The sequence below is a fragment of the Triturus cristatus genome, chromosome 10, assembly GCF_964204655.1.
Source record: "Triturus cristatus chromosome 10, aTriCri1.1, whole genome shotgun sequence".
In the NCBI taxonomy this organism is placed as follows: Eukaryota; Metazoa; Chordata; class Amphibia; order Caudata; family Salamandridae; genus Triturus; species Triturus cristatus.
In genome coordinates this window covers 1,181,009,772-1,181,029,654 of record NC_140593.1, presented here as the reverse complement: position 1 = coordinate 1,181,029,654, position 19,883 = coordinate 1,181,009,772, and the positions used below count along the sequence as shown (strand labels likewise).

The 19,883-nt window shown below is 47.0% G+C and overlaps 1 protein-coding gene across 1 annotated transcript in view; it reads right to left on the bottom strand.

Moving 5' to 3' along the window:
- The window catches only part of LOC146796956 (anterior gradient protein 2 homolog), an 85,687-nt gene extending 66,042 nt beyond the window's left edge, over window positions 1-19,645 (bottom strand). The window contains exons 1-2 of the mRNA XM_085629583.1: window positions 19,498-19,645; window positions 1,351-1,470 (exon numbers count right to left, since the gene is read on the bottom strand). Of these exons, the coding sequence (XP_085485709.1) occupies window positions 1,351-1,465 (115 nt within the window). The 5' untranslated portion in view covers window positions 1,466-1,470; window positions 19,498-19,645. The remainder of the gene's footprint in view (window positions 1-1,350; window positions 1,471-19,497) is intronic.
- Window positions 19,646-19,883: the final 238 nt, after the last annotated feature.

Below are 19,883 nucleotides of genomic sequence, written 5' to 3'. Positions count from 1 at the left end.
ATTACTGCCACGGTTGCAATGTGGCCCCAGCTTTGCTTCTAGGGGTATCTATGCTCAGCATCTTCCTTTGCTCCTGTCTGTTACATGTGCAAGGATTTCTTGCACAGATGCAACAAGAGGTGGGGGAGGAAGCTGCAGTGTATGTGTGTGTGTGTGTGTGTGTGTGTGTGTGTGTGTGTGTGTGTGCGCGTGCATGCGTGCGTGCATGTGTGTTTGTATTATGGAGGATTGCATTTTGTTTGTCCAGGCTGTACACTGTTTAATGTATCAAGTTACCCACTTTCAGGGAAACATGCCAAACCACTTAATCTAAGTTATACAGTGGTTGATGTTTGCATTTAGCTCATTTTTAAGTGCTTCAAGGTTTGGCAAATGTGGCAGAGGAAGCACAGAATGATGGCAAGATTCAGGGCTGATCTCAAGTGTTAAGGTGCGAAATGCACATGTCCGGCCCGGTGGCATTCACAGGGGCTCACAGCAGAGCAGCCCAAAGAGCCTTCTTGTATATCTGACTGTATTAATGTGGTGGTGTTTGTCTCTTTTACAAAAACAAATCCCCAGCTTAAGGCAGAGGTGCACAAAGATACTTTGAGGCATATTTACAAGAAGCTAGCGCTACCGCAATGTCATTTTGTTTGGCACAGCTTCGGCACAATCCGTGGTCCACACTGCTCCATATTTACAAACTGATGCATTGAGCCCAATGCGTCAGTTTCTAGGGGCCTGCGTCACAATATACCTGTGCTAGGTATAATGTATGCAGGGTAGGCATTTCCATGTTAAAAGCCACATAGAACTGACGCAGTGAAATGTACAACTTTTCACTGTGCCACTCTACGACTTGACTGCGTCAAAATCCCTACGCCTTCTCAAACCAGGCGTGAGGATTGACGCAGGGCTTTTAACATGGGACTCGCCTCTGTGTTCTGACACAGTGCTGGAGTTGCATCAGTCTTACAACCAACTCCAGCAGTGTGTCACTTTAACGTCAACTGTTGTGTGAGAATTTTGGACGCATCCGTGAATCCTTGTGCAATGGAGCCCTGTATTGTAAATACAGCACATCCATGGCATTGTTAGGGTATTTGCGGCAAGTGCAAAAATAGGGAGGCACCATTCAGGAAGTGTCCACTGCACTCCTGCTGCCCATTAGCAATGCCTCTGTGCTCTGTTATTGTAACACAAAGCACGCATCTGCACGGGGATAACACAACCACCCCTTCTATATTACAACTGACCACTAGGGTCTGACAAACCTGCAGGTGACCAGGTCAAAGAAGTGTAAACAATGTCTGTACACCGATCAATACTCATTGCACACGGTGAGCTGTGCTCTCATTCATACCCTACCTCTGGACATTGTCTGGGGTGCTTTCTTTGGCTTCCTCGAAGTCACTTTATCCTGGGCCAGGCAGTAGGAGACCCCCAAGATGAGCAGGGCGATGGTCACATGATGTGTCTGCATGATGCCTGCAAAGGCAAGACAAAGCTTGAGAGATGGGAAGACTCAGGACCTCTGGATCTGAATAGGGTGGTTGACATCTTCCAAACAGAAATGAAATCGATATAATATCACAACATCCCAGTAATGTGTGCCGACACACCCAGTCACCCTGGCCTAGAGGGGGGGCCACTTCCCTAGACTCCTAGACCCTGCTCAGTTAACATTCACATAACAAGCATGTCGCCCACTTCCCAATCTGCTGAATATTCAGCAGAATTTGCAGCTTCTGTGGAAATGCACACAATCGGTTAATGTGAGTTTATCCCAACCCTAAATATCGTGACCTCCTATCGGCCACAGCTGCTCCTCGGGACATGTGATTCCGCTATAATGGTCGTTCTATGAAGCACCCATCCATCGAACCCATCGTCCAGATGTTCATGGTAGAAAGACCACATCTTGGACCCCTGGTGGAGACCTCCTATGAGACCCAGTAGGGCACTGGGAGCTCCTCTCCACACCCCTGGTCCTAGAGTCTAACTGCACACAGACCAACCAAGAGTAGCCAGCAACCCTAGTCTTTATGGCACAGTCATCAGTTATTAACATTGTGTCCGTTTTTATTTTTAACATTTTACCAGTTGTTACCTGTGTCCAACATCGTTGCAGGCTTCACCCTAAGAATGGTCATATTCACCCAATAAAATCCTTACAAATTAAAATTATTGGTCTGAATCTTACAGTCAGCCAGAGGCAGAATGCCCTAGAGTGAGACAGAATCAGTCGCTTCAATGGCTACTGACTCCATTTTCTTGAGCGGAGCCGATCTGTGCCTAAGGCTTTACCTGATCAAGTTAACATGCTTGAACTGGTTTGTTCAGCTGTCTTTGACCCTAAAGAACTGGCTTCAACTGCATGTGCTTGTCAGGACAGATGCCAGCCAGCGAGAAGAGTGTCTGCTTTCAAGTCTGTGGGAAAAGTTTTTAAATCAGCTGGGTTTCTACTACCGTGCCCACCATGATCACTTGAGAGAGGCGTGGCACGAAGATTGAAAGCGGGTTGTGGGCAGTGACTAGTGTCACACAGAAGCCAAACTTACAGACAAACAAACAGTATAAGTGATAAAAATGCAGGACGTTTCCTGAATTAGACCACTGGCAAGATATATAGAGAGGCCAAAGAATGTAATCTAAGACCTTGGCATGAACATATCAGGGAACTCTGATTCTGAAACATGCCATTCAGGACAGAGACACTGAGGTGACATAAGTAGAAATGTCAGGCAGAAGTGAATGATAATCTAATAGGTAAGAATTCTGGCTGGTACCGGAAGTGAATGACCACCCAGACGACATGAATATTAGATATCCCTGAAGGGAGGGATCGCTTCAAAGTTATAAATGTTTATAGTTACCAGAGTTCAAGAATCACTGTAAATGTTTGGAGGCACTGAAGGGAGCGATTAGATAAAAGGAATAACGTTTTAGAGGTGAGAATTGAGATATCCCACGAATTCTGCAAATGTTTAGAGGGAACTGGGAGTGAACGATTCTCCAATAAGGAGTGCATGTTGATGGGTGCCAGAAGTGAATAAACAGTGGAAGACATGAATTTTAAGTATCCCGGAAGTGAATGATCAGTCTGAAAAATTTACCCGAAGTTGAGAATCATCCAGATGAAATAAATGAATAGAGGTAAGGACACTGAATAAACACGTGAAAGGTATAAATATTTAAAGCCACTGGAAGTAAATCATCCGAGTGAAAATACAAATATTTAGAGGACTCAGAAAAGGAAATGTCAGGGAGCAAGGCTGAGTGGTCATTATGTCAGTGCAAAAATGTGGTTACACTGGTGTATTCTCGCATCGCATCATTCCTGAATTTTGTGTTTTGTGTATGTGTGGGATTTTACTCGTTAAGTTAAATTTTATTCTATTTGTGCCCGCGGGACTGACTGGAGTAGAACATATTTTACAGGGAGGCATTGTTTCCTTGAACAAGATATTTTGTCAACAGACAAGTCTCCTGTCGGTTTCCTGTGCGTGGTCTACACTCGGAGAAAAGTTACTTGAGGTACCGGTGTAATGTATTTCATACAAAAGATTTAACTTCACAAACGTTGTGCATATCATACTAAACAATAGAAATGCCACAACTCCCCAGGGATCACCCGAAAGGCTCAAAGTTTTACAGGATACCGAAAAGCAACAGCAAGTTTGTAGGGATTATAATAACTAAACAGCCTGGCATTGAGGGCACATGGGTTGGTATTGAGGATACCTGTAGCTGAACAAATGGCAATAAGCCAGCTGCCTCTATTCTTCTGAAGCAGACCAGTGTGGTTAGATTTATTGGGAACTGGGAGGACAGAAAACAGGGTGCGCCCCTTCTAAGTGCACTGATGCTCGTTCACCATTTGTGTGAGCACTCCCGGAACCCGTGCCAGACTCCGGCAGCGTGATCCCTTTCTGGAGCCCTGGATCAGCACTGTTTACACATTCAAGAGGCTGAATTTAGCAGACTGTGCAGGATATGTGTCCAGGACCTGGGCGTCCCTGGGTCACTCCGACCCTTTCTGTTCTGGGGAAGGAACGGACAGAGATGTAAGCTTTCAGCCTCTCAGGAGTGGTTCCTGGGTGGAAAGAGGACATGGCCAGCCGGAGGGAAGAGCTTTAAACATCTATAGAGAGGTCAAAATGTTTGTGACACATGTGAGCCGTCAGCATTCAATGAGTGGTTCCTGTAGTGTGGTGTGAGCATGTAATGACAGAACCTTTGTGGCTCCTGATGGACTCCGTAGAACTGTGATGTAAGCATTAAAAGGTAGTGAACTGAATGCAGGTACAGAATGTTGCATTTATGCTTATATGCAGCAGAATAAAGACGTGTTATACTAAGCTCCATGTGTGGCGTAGTCGTTGACGAGTACCCGGGATGGGGAGGACGCTACAGTTCCAATGTTGAGAGAGGGTAGAACACCGGGGAGCTGAGCAGTCAGAACTCAAGATGAAGTCCCAAGGAAGTCTAACAGGACCAGCCACAGACATGAGCACACTTGGGCAAGTGTCAGAGTCGTGTGCCAGACAGAAACACCATCTTTCAGCACACACAGAGAGATCCCATGGTGTTGTTTCAGCAGCCAGAGGGGCGCACCTTTAGCACTCACAGAGAGGTCACACAGAAGTGGCGTAACATTATCCCTCAAAGACCCCATGGTGCAGGGGGGACCCTGAGTGCCAAGGGACTCCCTCTGGCACTGTGTACAGGAGGTGCGCCCTTGGTTTAAGAGCTCCTGACTGGATCGGGGGGTGCTCCGTGTACTTTGTAGGGGAGCTTCCTCATGTTTCGTTGCACCACTGTCTCAGAGTTGGGGTCAGCAACCAGCAAGGCAAGTCTTTAGCCCACAGGTAGAGCTCCCACAGGGGAAGGGCAGCCAATGGTGAACCATCAGCACCCATGGACTGGTGCCAGAGTTACCAGCCACAGAGGTGAGCCTACCGTACCCAAGGAGAGATCCCAGGCTGTGTTAGGGTGGAGGTTGGGGGGAGGCTACAGGATGCCAGGCGAGGTCTCAGGTTAAATGCATCTATCCCACCTACAGTTAGCGAGCTTTTGTGGACCTACCCCAAGGAAAAAGTAGTTATAGTTGGTGTAAGACTGCTCAGTGGGTTGCACACCTACTGAAAATATCTCTACATAACCCGATTGTCACTGATCTAAAATACAGCAGGGCTGAATTGGGTTTTGAGTCTCAAAAACTTTATAAAATGAAGACCACAGTGTTTAATGATAATAACATCTATTATTAAGAAAACAAGATTCAATTAGGTTTGCGGTATGTATTACATAAAAGTTATTGTTATTGGTATTGTTATTGCTAAGGAGTGTAAAGAGGAATCCATCGGCATGTGGTTGTTGTACTTTGATTGAAACACACACGACTATTCTAAAAAGCATCTTAGAAAAGAACACGAAGGATGGAGAAACAAGCATTGGCATAGCCAATAGGTCTCGCCTTTGGGACCTTATAAGTGTTTAGCCATGCAACAGTTGCATAACTAAATACATATAAGGTCCCAAAAGCGAGACCTATTGGCTATGCAAAGCGGCCGTGTGGCTGCGAAAGTGATCGCGATCAAACATCAAAGCGGCCATGCGGCAGCGAAAGTGAAAGTAATTGCGGTAAAGCGCGCACATGCACTGTAGCTCTAGGCTGTCCTGGTAGCACTTTTTGGAGCCCTCTCAATAAGTCTCGCCAAACCAGCGCATGCGCTGGGTCAAGCGAGACCTAAAAAGAGGAGAGAAGAAGAGAGAAGAGGCGACAAAGGGGCAGCGAGGTGAGTTTGCAAATCATTAAAAGGTTGCCAACGTACAAGTGCAGTTGTCATCATTCACATAGAGGAAACTGTTCAATGGGGACAGGGTCCACTGTGTGATTGGCAGCTAGAGCCATGAGAAGGAGCAGACAGAAGCATCACGGTGGACTGAATACTTCCCTAATTTTCCTTTTGCACTATGACATCTGACACTGTACCTTATCTTCAAAATGGCCTCTCTGGTGTCCAGAATCCTTCATCCCAGCTCTCCTTACCACTTATTTCACACATCTCTCTGCGAAGTTTAGTCACTCCTTTTGAATACTCCAGCTTTGAAAAACACATACAATTATGACCCACTCAATCTCTGGGTCCTAACATCCAGAATTACATCCTCCATGCCAGATGCACCAATTCACTTCACCCAAATCTGAATTTAAATATTTCTTCAGCAGGTTTCTTCTTTCTTCAATACCATAATTTTTTTTCTCTACCTATGTATTTCCCTCAACTTCCGTCCACTTCACTCTGCATTCAGATGTAAACTGCTATACCTAGCTCTGCCTATTTGTACACTATATCTCCTTTGTAGGAAGCCTGGGTCTCCACAAATTTAAAGGATCTAATCCCTATTAGATTAACATGTTTCTGTCCTAAAAATCAGCACAAACAGTGAGGCCTTCATCAGAGAATACAGCATGTGGTACATTAAGAGCTGCACCAAAAACGTTACATTTAATAAACAAAGATTCAATTACCCAAAATGGCACAAAAAAACAATGTACTTGTGCAGTAGTGATTTAGTGAGTTATTTTAAGATATTAATCGACATGCTGTCAAATCAAACTCTGCGTTGGGAGTACACAATGACCCACCAATGAACGAGCTGGGATTCTCAAATACAAGCACCTAGGGCAGCGGTGCTTTCTGTTTGTCACCGGAGCAGTGTCCCACATGCTGCATCAAGGGCTTGATGAAATATGACTCCCCCCCCCATGGAACTTCAGCTTTTCCCTCAGGAGCCAGGTTTACCAAAGTATTGGTGACCCCCACTTTTTATGAGCAGTTCCATGTGGAGGCGAAATGCGGAGTGAGCCCATAGGATGCTTTCACTCACAAGCATGCTGGTCCATGGAAAAGAATGAAAGAGCTCACCCCAACTCAAGACCAATACAGGAGGAACGTATTTAATACATTTTCAGTAAAGCCGGCCAGACTGTGCTGGACGTCCAAGCTTGCACCCTTGAACACCAAAACCAGAGACCAAGTCCTAATAAAAATTGGAGACTGAAAAATGAGCTTAGGCGGTGTGCATCAATGTTCCTTCATCACTGAAAAGGGCTGCCACAACCTTATCAAGCCCTCCTTTATAGTCATAGGTAGGTAAAAACTTAACAATGTGTATTATACATACAAGTACATATAGGATTCATGGTTCATATTATCCTACATAATTCATGTAGGGGTCTAAGAAGCTTATGACCATGTTTTCTATTTATTGCTGACCTGAAGAGGACTCTTGATTATTTGAGCACTCTCAAAAACAAACCAGGTGCTGTGCCCAATGGACATGTGATAAGAGCATTTAAATAATGTTGCCAATGTAAATCGCATGCACATTTTTCACGTATTGAGGAGTTGATATGAATAAAATCAAAATAACTTTTTAAAACAAGGGTTACTCTTATTTGATACATATATATATAAACAAGCATTGGCATAGCCAATAGGTCTCGCCTTTGGGACCTTATAAGTCTTTAGCCATACAACACTTGATGTTGTTGCACCAAGGATATTGTGCTGGATAAGTAAACACTTATAGGGTCCCAAAGGCGAGACCTATTGGCTATGCCAATGCTTGTTTAGAAAGAAGATGATGCTTTAATAGAAGGGGCAGATAATGAACTGCCTCTGACCCACGAGCGACTCCCTCGAACCCACCACAGAGAGCTGCCATGGATGCTCTGGCACTGCAGTTGTAGGTCGTGGCTGAAGAGCCATTTATGTAATGTCCTTTTGGACAGAAAGGTGCTTACAAAAGAATTTAACATAACATCCAAGGTACAAAAATAATAGTTTGAGGAGAAACAGAATTTAAGAGGCTTCTTCAATAATAAAACTTAGAAGCGGGGAAATAATCTGTTGAAAATAATCGTAAAAAACAATAAATAGGAGTGCCCTGAACAGGAGGGACGACGGGTTTTAAATAATCTTTTTAATTCAATGTTTCCGGCAATAACAGCAGCGCATAAGGGATTGCCCTTTATTGTGAGGCTAGAAAAAAGCCGACCGGCCTCTGCAGGTCAGATACAGAATGAACTTTTCAAACACCGATCTCTGCCAATGACTTCCTCGTTGTTGGGCCGGATGGCAGAACAGTCTCTATTTGTTTACTAACGAATTTCCCCATTGAATATTTCTCTATATCATAAAGGTGTAAAAATGAGAAAAATATATAATACAATAACAGAGGAGAGAGCAAATGAGTGAATAACGGAAAGTGGCAGGAAATAAGAAAAACAAGTAACCTGAGAGGAGAACCCAGCCTGCCCTCGCCGCTGCTGCGCGCTCAATTTATTAGTTAAAAACAAGCCGGTAATGACGTGCGGCCCCTAACGGGAGTTGTGTGCTCGCGCGCGTGGAACGCCAAAGTGAAACTGATGGCGGTCCAGATGACGCCTCGTTCCGTGAAAGCTGACGGGTGCGCGCGTGCACACGCGCATGTCCGCAAGCGCTAGGCCATCAAAAGCATGGGGTAGCACTTTGAAACCCCGCGCTGGCTGATGCGAGACCTAAAAAGGGCATTTTTTTCAACAATGAATGAACATGTTCTGCCTTGATTGTTGTAATACGTGGGTCTAAAGGCACGAGAGATGGCTTTGAATTGCAGCCGTACATGCCTCTGACACCCCGCCTCTGCCCCCTGTGTTCAGCTGCCCCCTCTTTCAAACCTTGTGATTCTAACAGGAGGCGCCTGGCAGTGCCTGACTGTCCGCACGATCAGCAGGTAAACAATGCGAATTGTCCTGATCCATCCTTTCAGCACTTACAATATATTATTAGTGGGTATGCACTTACACCTCACTTTTGTAGACACAGCTGATACATTGTGTTAAACCTAATAATTTTAGCAAAAAAAAAGCATATTTTACTTTTAATACCCAGGCACAGCCTGGAGAACTAGATGGTCGTTCCATAGCTCATGTTCCAGGGTTTGCTCCAACTTCAAAGACGTACATTGGGATTTGCCATTCATGAAGCCTCTAACAATTATTCACACTTTATGGCTAATAAATGTAAAATATGCCGATTTGATTTTCGTAGGGAACGACATATTTAGTGGAGGATTGTAGTCACTACCAATTCAAAAGGATTGTTGGAAAGCGCCCTCCTTGTCCGTCTCCTCTCGAGTTCAGTTTCTAACTTGAACTACCCGATGTATATCTCTTTGATCACTGTTTATTTTACTTGAACGCTGCTGTTAATATTGTCTGTAGTTTTTTTTTTTATTATGGATTTAACTTTTCATCTGACCTCTCTGTTTCCATAGGCTGCGATTGCCCTTTATGCATGCATCACAATGTTTTATCTAAAACGCAATGAAGCCAGGACCTGCAAAAAACACTATGAATAACTTCCAAAACATAGGAACGCATAAAGAAAGACTAAATGATACAAGAGTTGCACTACTGACACTTTTCAAATGCGCCCTTGGAGGTATGTTCTCCCCTGCAAATCCCAGCTGTGAATCTGCAAGGATTCACATGTGGAATCCTGATTCATGAATATGAGTCAAGAGCTCTTCGACTCCTTCTGAACAGGTTCTTTGTGCCATGCTGAACTAGCACATCTGGCAGAAACAAAAGAATGACCCTGTTCTCACTGCAGACCCTGCTCCAGCACTGACTGCGATGAGGCCTGGCTATTGGTAGATCTTGTACATATACAGACCACGCCCAGGGACGGTTCAGTCCAGAAAAAGTGCTGTAGTAGGCTCATACTCAAAATAATATTTCTAGCTGAGAAGCAGGCACTCACTCGTGCAGTTACTTGTCATATTTTCACTCAGCTGCTCATCCACTCTCTCTTACTCGCTCCCTAGGTCACTCAGTCATCCTCACTCCCTAGTTCAAGTGATCCACCGCCCCTTTCCTCCTCCCTCGTTCACACATTTATTCATTCACTGGCTCATTCAATCACTGTGGTCATGAAGAAGTGGAAACAGAGGGCAGTTGAGAGGCTGAGCAGGGAAGGAGGCGAGTACAGGAGGGGGAGTGGGGGGGAGTGGGGGGGAGGGTGGCCGACATAGTGCTGTGGTGTAGTGCACACCGTGAGCTCGCGCACTCTCATGGGCTTCAAAGTTCAAGGTTTGGTCTTGGTTATTAGGACTGAGCAGATGGTAGGACAGCCATACTCAGCTCGGTTTCACCCTAACCGCCAAGAGAAGCGCTTTGACAGAATGATGACTACATGTTTGTGGTCTCAAAACTGTACATCAGTTCTATTAATCATATCTGATTAATATTATGACAGCAAGAGCCTGTGCCCACTTTCTCTGTTTTAAAAAAAATGCTGATGTCAAATACACTGCACAGGCTGAATGGCAGAAGGTGGCGGGTGGCTTTCTGCTGACCAGACACCCAACTCACCGCTCCCTGAAATGTGTCCCCGATGTAGGATGCCCTCCCCCACCCACCCATTGCAGTGCACTGGGCCTCGAGCCGCTGCAGACAGGCAAGAGTGTGTTATGACTGCTTCTTTACAGCAAGCATTGACTAAGCCAACAGGTTTGGGTGTTGTATAGCGCATGCAGACTGTGACGCAAAGCATGCACACACATGCAGACATAGTTTACCACTCCCACACATGCCCACAACCCAATTGACATTCAGGCTACCATGCATTATGACACAGTCCTAAACACACGTGCCACACAGATGTCACACACAGATGCACATATGTATAAGAAGGATACTGTATAGAAGCATGGGCACAACACACATGAGGACACAAAGATCATACGAACAATGGGTAGATGGACCGTCAGATTGAGCCACTGGATTGTGGACAGCATTCACGTGACTGAGGTATAACTGCACGCATGTGGACAGATTCACGCAGAATACATGTGAGATGTTGAGTGAAGGGGTTGTGTGGATGGATAGATAGACATGTATGAATGGATGGTTGAATTGATGGTGTTTAAATGGGTGGATGGGCAGAAAGATGCGTGTGCGTGGATGCATCACTGTATGGATTTGAGCAGATGTAGGAGTTTGGGTTGAATGCATAGGTGTGAGTGTGAACAGATGTATGGATGAATATGTAGATGAATTCAAGGGTGACAGCTGACAGATGGTTTAATCAGCCCAGGCAGAAAACATTGAAAATGGATGTCTGGGGACGGGTGTGAGTGAATGGAGCGATAAAAGGTTTCGTGTGAGGGTAGATAATGGATGGACGGAAGGTTGCCACTCTATAGGTAGATGGATGAAACCTGCATGGGTTTAGCTGGATGACTTCATGAGTGTCAGTGTACTGAGGTATGTTGGTTATTTCAGGGTCATTGGGTGTTTGAGTGTGTGGGTTGATAGAGAATATGTGGATGATGGTTGATGAGTGTGTAGATGCATGGGTGTAGATGTGGAAGGGTGAATGGATGAGTGCATGAATATAGGTTGACAGAGGACATAGGTATGGAAAGAGTGATACATGCATAACTCTGGACGGACGGCCGAAGGCACCGGTTGGTGGGCGGCTGGACTGATGGATGATAACTGTTCGCGTGGATGTAAGATAAGGGCCTCTCTCGTCTCACGTGTACCTCTCTCCCCTCTCGGTAGCTCTCCATTCACCTCTCTCTGACACGACTTTATGAGGTATGCCTTCAGAACAGAAGTGTCCTAGACTGCAGGACAAACGTTCTTTGAAAATCAGTCAGAAAATAATCATTCCAATGAATGACCGACGCACACTTCACAATAATTGAAACTTCCTCTCACTGCAGGGTTGACAGTGATCGGTTGTTACATTTTATAGAAGGTGAACTTTGGTGTCTTCTTCCAACTATGTGGGATGAATTTTGCGCTCATAGATACTGAAGGAAGTGTTCTTTTGCTTTCAAACTATTGTAACTATAAAATGCAAGTCCTGATACAATAGATTTGATGTGCAATGTGTTTAAGGGAACTCCAGCAACGAAAACAAGCATTGGCATAGCCAATAGGTCTCGCCTTTGGGACATTATAATTGTTTAGCCATGCAATAGTTGATGTTGCACCAAGCAAATTGTGCTGCATAATTAAATACTTATAAGGTCCCAAAGGCGAGACCTATTGGATATGCCAATGCTTGTTTCCCTCTGTAAGCAGCATATTTCAGGCTCAGAAACAAAAGGCAGTTGAAGCCTTTGAACACTGCACTGTATTCCCTCGATCTCCACAATTAGGACACCTTGAGCTTTGTATGTTTGATGTTGGTACCCGACAACAGGGGCCCTCTCCCAGGGGAGGTGGCGTGAGGAAGGCGGTGTGAGGGAAGGGTGTGAAGCATTTGTCTCATGTGAATCCTGTCTAACAAAGCGTTTGTCCCAGGATGAAGCCACAATATGGCAAGGACACTGCAACTTTGCAGATCTGACAGTCTGGGGCTCGGATGGCTCTTTTTCAGATGATCTGTGCTTTGTGTAGCTTTGATATAATTTGCATCATCTATTCTATGACCAAGCGTTTTTGGATGTTGGTAAGTGACACTGAGGAAGGACTGAGTTTTATTGCTCAATGTATGCTGAATCCTTCGCCAACCATGGTGTGAATATAGAAAACTGACTCAGGAAGGTACCACTGCAAAGAGTGGAATATTGGGAATACGAGTAAAGGAAGAAATACAGACCAAGGGAAAAAAGATTGCAAGGAAGATAACAACTGTGAGGAAGGCGGAGAAAAAAAGAGATGAAAGATAAGGGGGGTGGAAACAGAAAGGAGGATAAAGGTGAGAGATGAGACAGCAAGAGAAATGTGTTTATTTTCGTGTGACATTTCCCATTCTGTTGCTGACAGAATGTTGTGCATTAAAGGGCTCAAAATTTGTTCTGTATGCGTGAATTGTTCGTATAATTCACGACTCGAAATCATTGGCACGGGGCTCACTATGCTCATTTTTACAGGCACATTAGACATGGGGACATTTTAAAGCACAGCCCTATTTTTAGAAAGCTTGTGTTTAGCAGCATCCTGTAGTAGAGCGCAGTTGAGCTGAATTCTAGAACGCGCACCGTGCGGGCACCGTGTTTCCTGAAGCACATTTGTGGGCACGGAGAACACTTTGGGCGAAGGCGGGGGAAAGGGCGGAGGCAAGGAGCAAGCAAGAGCAAAGACAGATGGCGCTGAAGGCTGGCGGTTCGCGAGTGCACGCTCACGTGAACGCAAGCTTGTCGCCAGCCAGCAGCACTTTGAAAACGCACCTACTAAAGTCTCTCCGAGCAGCGCATGCGCGCTGACTCAGAGAGACCTAAAAACCACACTGTGACTTAGTACAGGATACTGCTGTGTTACACACGCAACCTATCCTGACAATAGCCACGATGAGGAAAACACAAAACAGATGGGTGGAATGCTTGTAAAAAACTCTCAGCCACAGGCAGTTTTATTCCATTGTTTTTCACCTACTATGCCACTCCAGACAAGGACCAGCTATATGCAAATCTGCCTTCGGTCTGCTCCAGTTGGAAGTCACACAGAGCTGCAGCCGGCCATGTTACACCTGTGGCCACAATCTGATGATCCAAGCAAGAATCCAGTACTCAAGAAATGTAGGGGCAGATTTACAAGGACAGGCGCATCCCTGCATATCAGCAGGGATGCGCCAAGTAAGATGCGTCACACAAGTTTACCCTTGCGCCACCACAGATGCGCCGCATTTACAATGCGCCGCATCGTGGCGCAAGGATAAACAGATGCGTGATGCATCTGATGGCGTAAGGGCGGCGCATTGCTGGAGTCGTGTCTCAAGCGCGACGCAACTCCAGCAATGTGCAGGGGCTGCCCATACCTAACATGCTGCGTCACGCCTTATGCCTGCTTCATGCAGGCGCAGGGTTTTGAAGCAGCAGTGTTGGAAAAGTGACTCAGTGAAATCTTGTAGATTTCACTGTGTCACTTTTCCGAGGCTTTTTTGGACAAATGCCCACCCTGCATACATTAAACCTGACGCAGGTTTAATGTGGCGCAGGGCTTTACAACGTGACGCATCTCGCTAGATGCGTCACGTTGTAAATAAGGCGCAACATGGCGCATGGTTTACGCCGCCGCTGCGTCACCGAAGTGACGCAACAGCAACGTAAATGTGTCGCAAGGGGCTTGTAAATCTGCCCCATAATGTCTTTTACGGATGAAATCCTCACCCACCTTTAGGTGGCATGCTTCATCATCAGGCCCGTCCTCACCCTAAGAATGGAAGTTCAATAGTGTGGGCTACTACATCCAACTCACTCCCCGGAGGGGCAACTGCAGGAGCTGTCTGAGGGTTCTTGAGGTGTTTTTGAGAAACCGTCTCCCTTTGAGAACTAGGTGTGGGTGGGGTCAATCGCAAGTGATGACTGTAAAGTGAATGTGAAATACAACTAGATTAAAACTACCTATGACATTCTTGGTGGCCCCCAGTTGGCAGATTAAAAATAAAGGGGGGTGAAACCTTCAACCCAATCAAAAGCATTTTTAGGTCGTCACTCTGCTGTAAAGTGTAGAGCAGTGAGGAAAGGGTAAACATGGTTTATTTACTTAAAAATTCCAGTCTCCTCACTAGGACTAGGAGAGCAGCGGACGCATCAAGCCCTGCTTGTGTCCATCAAATAAAGGTTTGAGTTGCAGCCTAGCTCCCTACTTGATAGCGGGCACCAGAAATAATGTACTTTTATGAATTGCCACTTCAATGGAATTTATACAAATATAAACCATTTTTTCCCACTGATTTACACTTTACAGCAGAGTGAAGATCTAAGTGTCCTGATGGATGCCTGGAACCTCTAGATAGGGTGCTGAGTAGTACAGAAACATGTCGATGTACACAATTCTTTTGATTGGTTTGAAGGTTTCACTCCCCTTGATTTTTTATCTGCCATCTGGGGACCGCCAAAAAAGTTACTGATCCACCAGAAGGTCGTTTTAGTCTAGATGTATTTCACATACACTTCGCAGTTTGTACTCACAACTGACCCCATACACACCTTTCTCCCAAACAAACACCAGCTCTAAAAAAAAACTCAAAAAAACTCAAAGAGCTCCTTTTGCTGCTTCTCAGGAGTTGAGAATCAGAATTAGGAGCCCACACCTTGGATTTCTAGTCTTGGTGTGAGGAAGGGCCTGATGCTGAAGCATGCCACCTCAGGGTGGGTGAGGGCTTTCGCCCTTAAAATGTTTGATTTTTCTTGAGGTACAGGATTCGTATTTGGATCATCAGATTTTAACCACAAGCGTCACATGACTGACTGCATCTCTGTGTGAGTTACATTAGATTTATTGAGGATTTGATTAGACTTGGGCAGAACTTGCAGAAAAACTCTGTGAGATTCTGCGGAGTTCCGCGAGCAGCAGAGTTGCAGTACATCACACTGCTCGCACTGATTTTTAGCACCAGAAGCTTGTCCTCTCTGTAAAATCAGCACAAGTGGCACCACATGATGTGCCAGAGGGCGCTGCTTCTTTCTCCTGGTCGGGTAGATTTTCTAATCGAGCGGCAACTTTCACACTGTGAGCGGCAGCTTTCTCAACATGAGCGGTAGTGCCCTGCTGCGACAGCCAGCATTGAGAAATCTCGCACGGAGTTGGTCAAGTGCTCGATTTTCTCGCTTGCACTCGCCAACTTAACATTAGTGAGCTGCCTGTGAGAAAAAAACTCTGTCTGGTGGTGGTTGGCAGAGTGTTTCCAAACCTCTGTGCTCCAATTTGAGCACTGTGTGGGCAAAACTGCATGAGGTGGTAAACTCTGCCGAAGGAGTGGAGTTTACCACCCACCCCTAGATTTGATGTCTGTCCGGGTCAATAAATTCCCCTGACCCCCTTGTGTTGTGAGTTGTCTGCTCCATTTGGAACAGTCCATCCTGATGCTCCAAGCTAGGTCCCTTCTGAATGGGAACACAAGCAGCCCTACACAGGTTCTGACATACATAGGCATTCTTAGACATATATAGCCTTCATTCTATGCCAGAGTGCAAATGGTATGCATGCATAGGCATACTTGTCACTCCTAGGGATGGCACACTGAGGCTAACACAAGCGGACTGGGTAGAATAATTGCAAAACATCTCAGCCTTTGGCAGTTGCTCGGACCAACATTCCAGTCCATTGGTTATCACAACGGCAGCTCCTCCGCTGTGGCGGAGGAGCATCGCCCCCCCCGCCCCCGCCAGCCTCAAAATTTGAACAATAAAATGTGTTTATTATTGTTTTATTTCTCTTCCATTGAATGAGGTTTGGGGACAGGGCCATCACGAAGCAAGTCGGGAGGGGGTAGTGAGCACTGCCTTCAGTGCGTGTGTGGGTTTGACCGACCGTCTCAGGTCTCAGCTGCATTGCCAGGTTGGAGACAGCAAAGCACAGGCTCCCAGTCTCCATGGGAACTCAAATCGAGGGTGCCCAGGCCAATCCTGACTCTGCTCTCAAGCATGAGAGCAGCATCAGGATTGGCCACCGGGGAGGCTGGGAGCCTGTGCTGCAGTGAGGGAGAAACAGAAGAGTGGCATTTTGGCAGGCGCGATGCGGCAGGTAAGTTCTTCTTTTAGCATTTTTTTTTACTGTTTTCTATGTCCATTCCCCCCCCCCACCCGGCCATCCCGACTGCACACCAGCCACTGCTGGATTTTCACCAACTACGCTAGCCTCATCCCCATCCTATGAGCTTAAAGCCAAACTTAATAAAACAGAAGAGAGCACAGGAAAGGAAAAAGAAAATTTGGGCTTGGGTGAGTGACATAACTCCTTTCGGGAGCAGCCTCTACTAGGGGTGTGCGAAGTTTGGACTCTTCACTAAGCCTGGGCAAAGCACTACGCTACGCTCGGCTAGTTTGCGAAGTTTGCGCTACTTCGCACTACGCGAATTGCACGTAGCACTGTGCAAACATGCGTAGCGTAGCATTGCGTAGTGCAGCAGTCATTTTTTGCTTGCTCGCGGTCCTCAACATCAAGTTGGCGACCGCGAGCAAGCAAAATGACATCCCGGCGAGACTTTTTCCTTGTTCGCGATCAGCAACATCAAGTTGGCGATCGCGAGAGTGGAAAATGAACATCCCGGCGAGATTCTCAACGCGAGGAGGTCAGGTTTCTCATTGCGAGTGGTCGCGTATGCTCGCGACCGCTCGCGGTGAGAAACTACCAGTCCGCGTTGAGAAATCTGCCGCTCGAGTAAAAATCTACTCAAGCAGCAGAAAACTACAGCTCGCACTGTGCAAGATGCCGTTTTCAATGATTGCACAGTGCCGGATGATTGTCCGCACTGTGCAATCATTGAAAATGGCATCTTGCACAGTGCGAACAGGGTACTACGCAGTTAACGAAGTGCTACACGTAGCTCGCGTAGTGCACTTTGCATAGCTTCGCGTAGTGCAACTTCGCGAACTACGCCCAGGGTTACTCTTCACTGCCACCCACTTCATGAATATAATTTTAAAACTTTACCAACCTTGTGTTCTTTACGAAAGTTAACGAAGGTTGAGAAATCATTCAAGAAATCGATCTTGAAGGATGAAAAACGCGAAACTTTCTACTACTAGATAGCAGCAATAGAGAAGAGAGAAAAAGCAAGACTATATGAGGGAGTTGACATAATAATGGGAAAAAAGAGAATGGGACAGAAAGGAACAGACAGAGGGGCGGGGAGCAGCAATGCAGTAGAGGCAAAGAATGGGATATAAAGGCTTTAGGAAGCAGAGGAGAGAGAAAGAGAGCTAGACAGAAAGAGAGACGGTAAACAGTAACGGAGAAGAGAGCCAAAGATGGGCAAAATTAGAACATGGAAGTAGCAATGGAGGAGAGAAACAGAATAAACAGAAAGTGAGACTATAAGAAGCAATGGAGAAGAGAGAGAGAGAATGTTTGATTGAGAAGGAAAGTTGAAGCAACTCTAGAGAAGAGAGAAAGGAGCAGCAATGGGGAAGAAAAAACGTGAACTAGATAGACACAGGCAAGGGAGCCAGCTGCAGAAAAGAGTGGGATAAAACTGACTGGGAGAAGCAAAGGAGGAGAGAGAAGGAACGAGACGGAAAGAAGAGGGGCTGAAAGCACTCATTGGAAGAGATCTAGACAGAAGGAGAGACGAAAAGCAGCAATGGAGGAGAGACAGCAAGTAGGATTGAAAGTGGGAGGTAATGAAATCATAAAGTACACTTGAACCGGTACTCATCTGAGGCCCGCAAGCACCAGCGCCGGGCTGTGGGTGTGAGCGCCTGGCACACTGTGACTCAGGTACAGATCTCACCTGCTGCACTGGGCCCTGCACGGACACAGCTCGTGCGCTGTAAGAGAAAGGCACGGAGGGGTGAGCATGTCCACGTGCATTCTCTGCATCATCTCTACTCATCTGAGGCCCGGAAGCACCAGCGCAGGGCTGTGGGTGTGAGCACCTGACGCACTGTGACTCCGGAACAGATCTCACCTGCTGCACTGTACCCTGCACGGACAGAGCTCGTGCGCTGTAAGAGAAAGGCACGGAGGAGTGAGCATGTTCACGTGCATTCTCTGCATCATCTGTACCCATCTGAGGCCCGGAAGCACCAGCGCAGGGCTGTGGGTGTGAGCACCTGGCGCACTGTGACTCCGGAACAGATCTCACCTGCTGCACTGGGCCCTGCACGGACACAGCTCGTGCGCCGTCAGAGAAAGGCACGGAGGGGTGAGAATGTTCACGTGCATTCTCTGCATCATCTCTACTCATCTGAGGCCCGGAAGCACCAGCGCAGGGCTGTGGGTATGAGCGCCTGGCGCACTGTGGCTCAGGTACAGATCTCACCTGTTGCACTGTACCCTGCACGGACACAGCTCCTGCGCTGTAAGAGAAAGGTACGGAGGAGTGAGCATGTGCACGTGCATTCTCTGCATCGTCTCTACCCATCTGAGGCCCGGAAGCACCAGCGCAGGGCTGTGGGTGTGAGCACCTGACGCACTGTGACTCCGGAACAGATCTCACCTGCTGCACTGTACCCTGCACGGACAGAGCTCCTGCGCTGTAAGAGAAAGGCACGGAGGAGTGAGCATGTTCACGTGCATTCTCTGCATCATCTCTACTCATCTGAGGCCCGGAAGCACCAGCGCAGGGCTGTGGGTGTGAGCACCTGACGCACTGTGACTCCGGAACAGATCTCACCTGCTGCACTGTACCCTGCACGGACACAGCTCGTGCGCTGTAAGAGAAAGGCACGGAGGAGTGAGCATGTTCACGTGCATTCTCTGCATCATCTCTACTCATCTGAGGCCCGGAAGCACCAGCGCAGGGCTGTGGGTGTGAGCACCTGGCGCACTGTGTCTCAGGTACAGAGCTCACTGCACTGGGCCCTGCACGGACACTGCTCGTGCGCTGTAAGAGAAAGGCACGGAGGGGCGAGCTAGTTCACGTGCATTTACTGCATCATCTGTACTCATCTGAGGCCCGGAAGCAGCAGCGCCGGCTGCGGGTGTGCGAGCCGGGCGCACTATGTATGGCTCAGGTACAGATCTCATCTGCTGCTCTAACAGTGTAAGTCGCTCACCTGTTCTCTGGCTGCCGCCTGTCCTGGGGAAGTTGCTGTCCGTGGGCTCTGTGGCGAAGTGAAAGCCAGCGAGGAGAACGCACCTTGGATTAATACCCAAGGCCCTGCCTCCTGCGCGGCCGTCCCTCCTCCTTAGTTTACACCCATCCCTCCCCCTGCCTCCACACCTCTGCCGTGGAATGCACCTGCAGGCCCAGAGCTTGGGAGGGGACCTGGGAGCATCTAACTCTGCGAACAATGAGAAAGAAACACGTTTCTAAAAAGGTTTCCTTGAGTGAAGTTTCATTCTGGCTCTGGCACCGTGCTCGAACCGTTTCAAGACGCTTGAGTTCCTGTTCAGCGTCCGGCACTTCGCAGGCAGGATTTGTCGCTGCCCCATTGGCTGG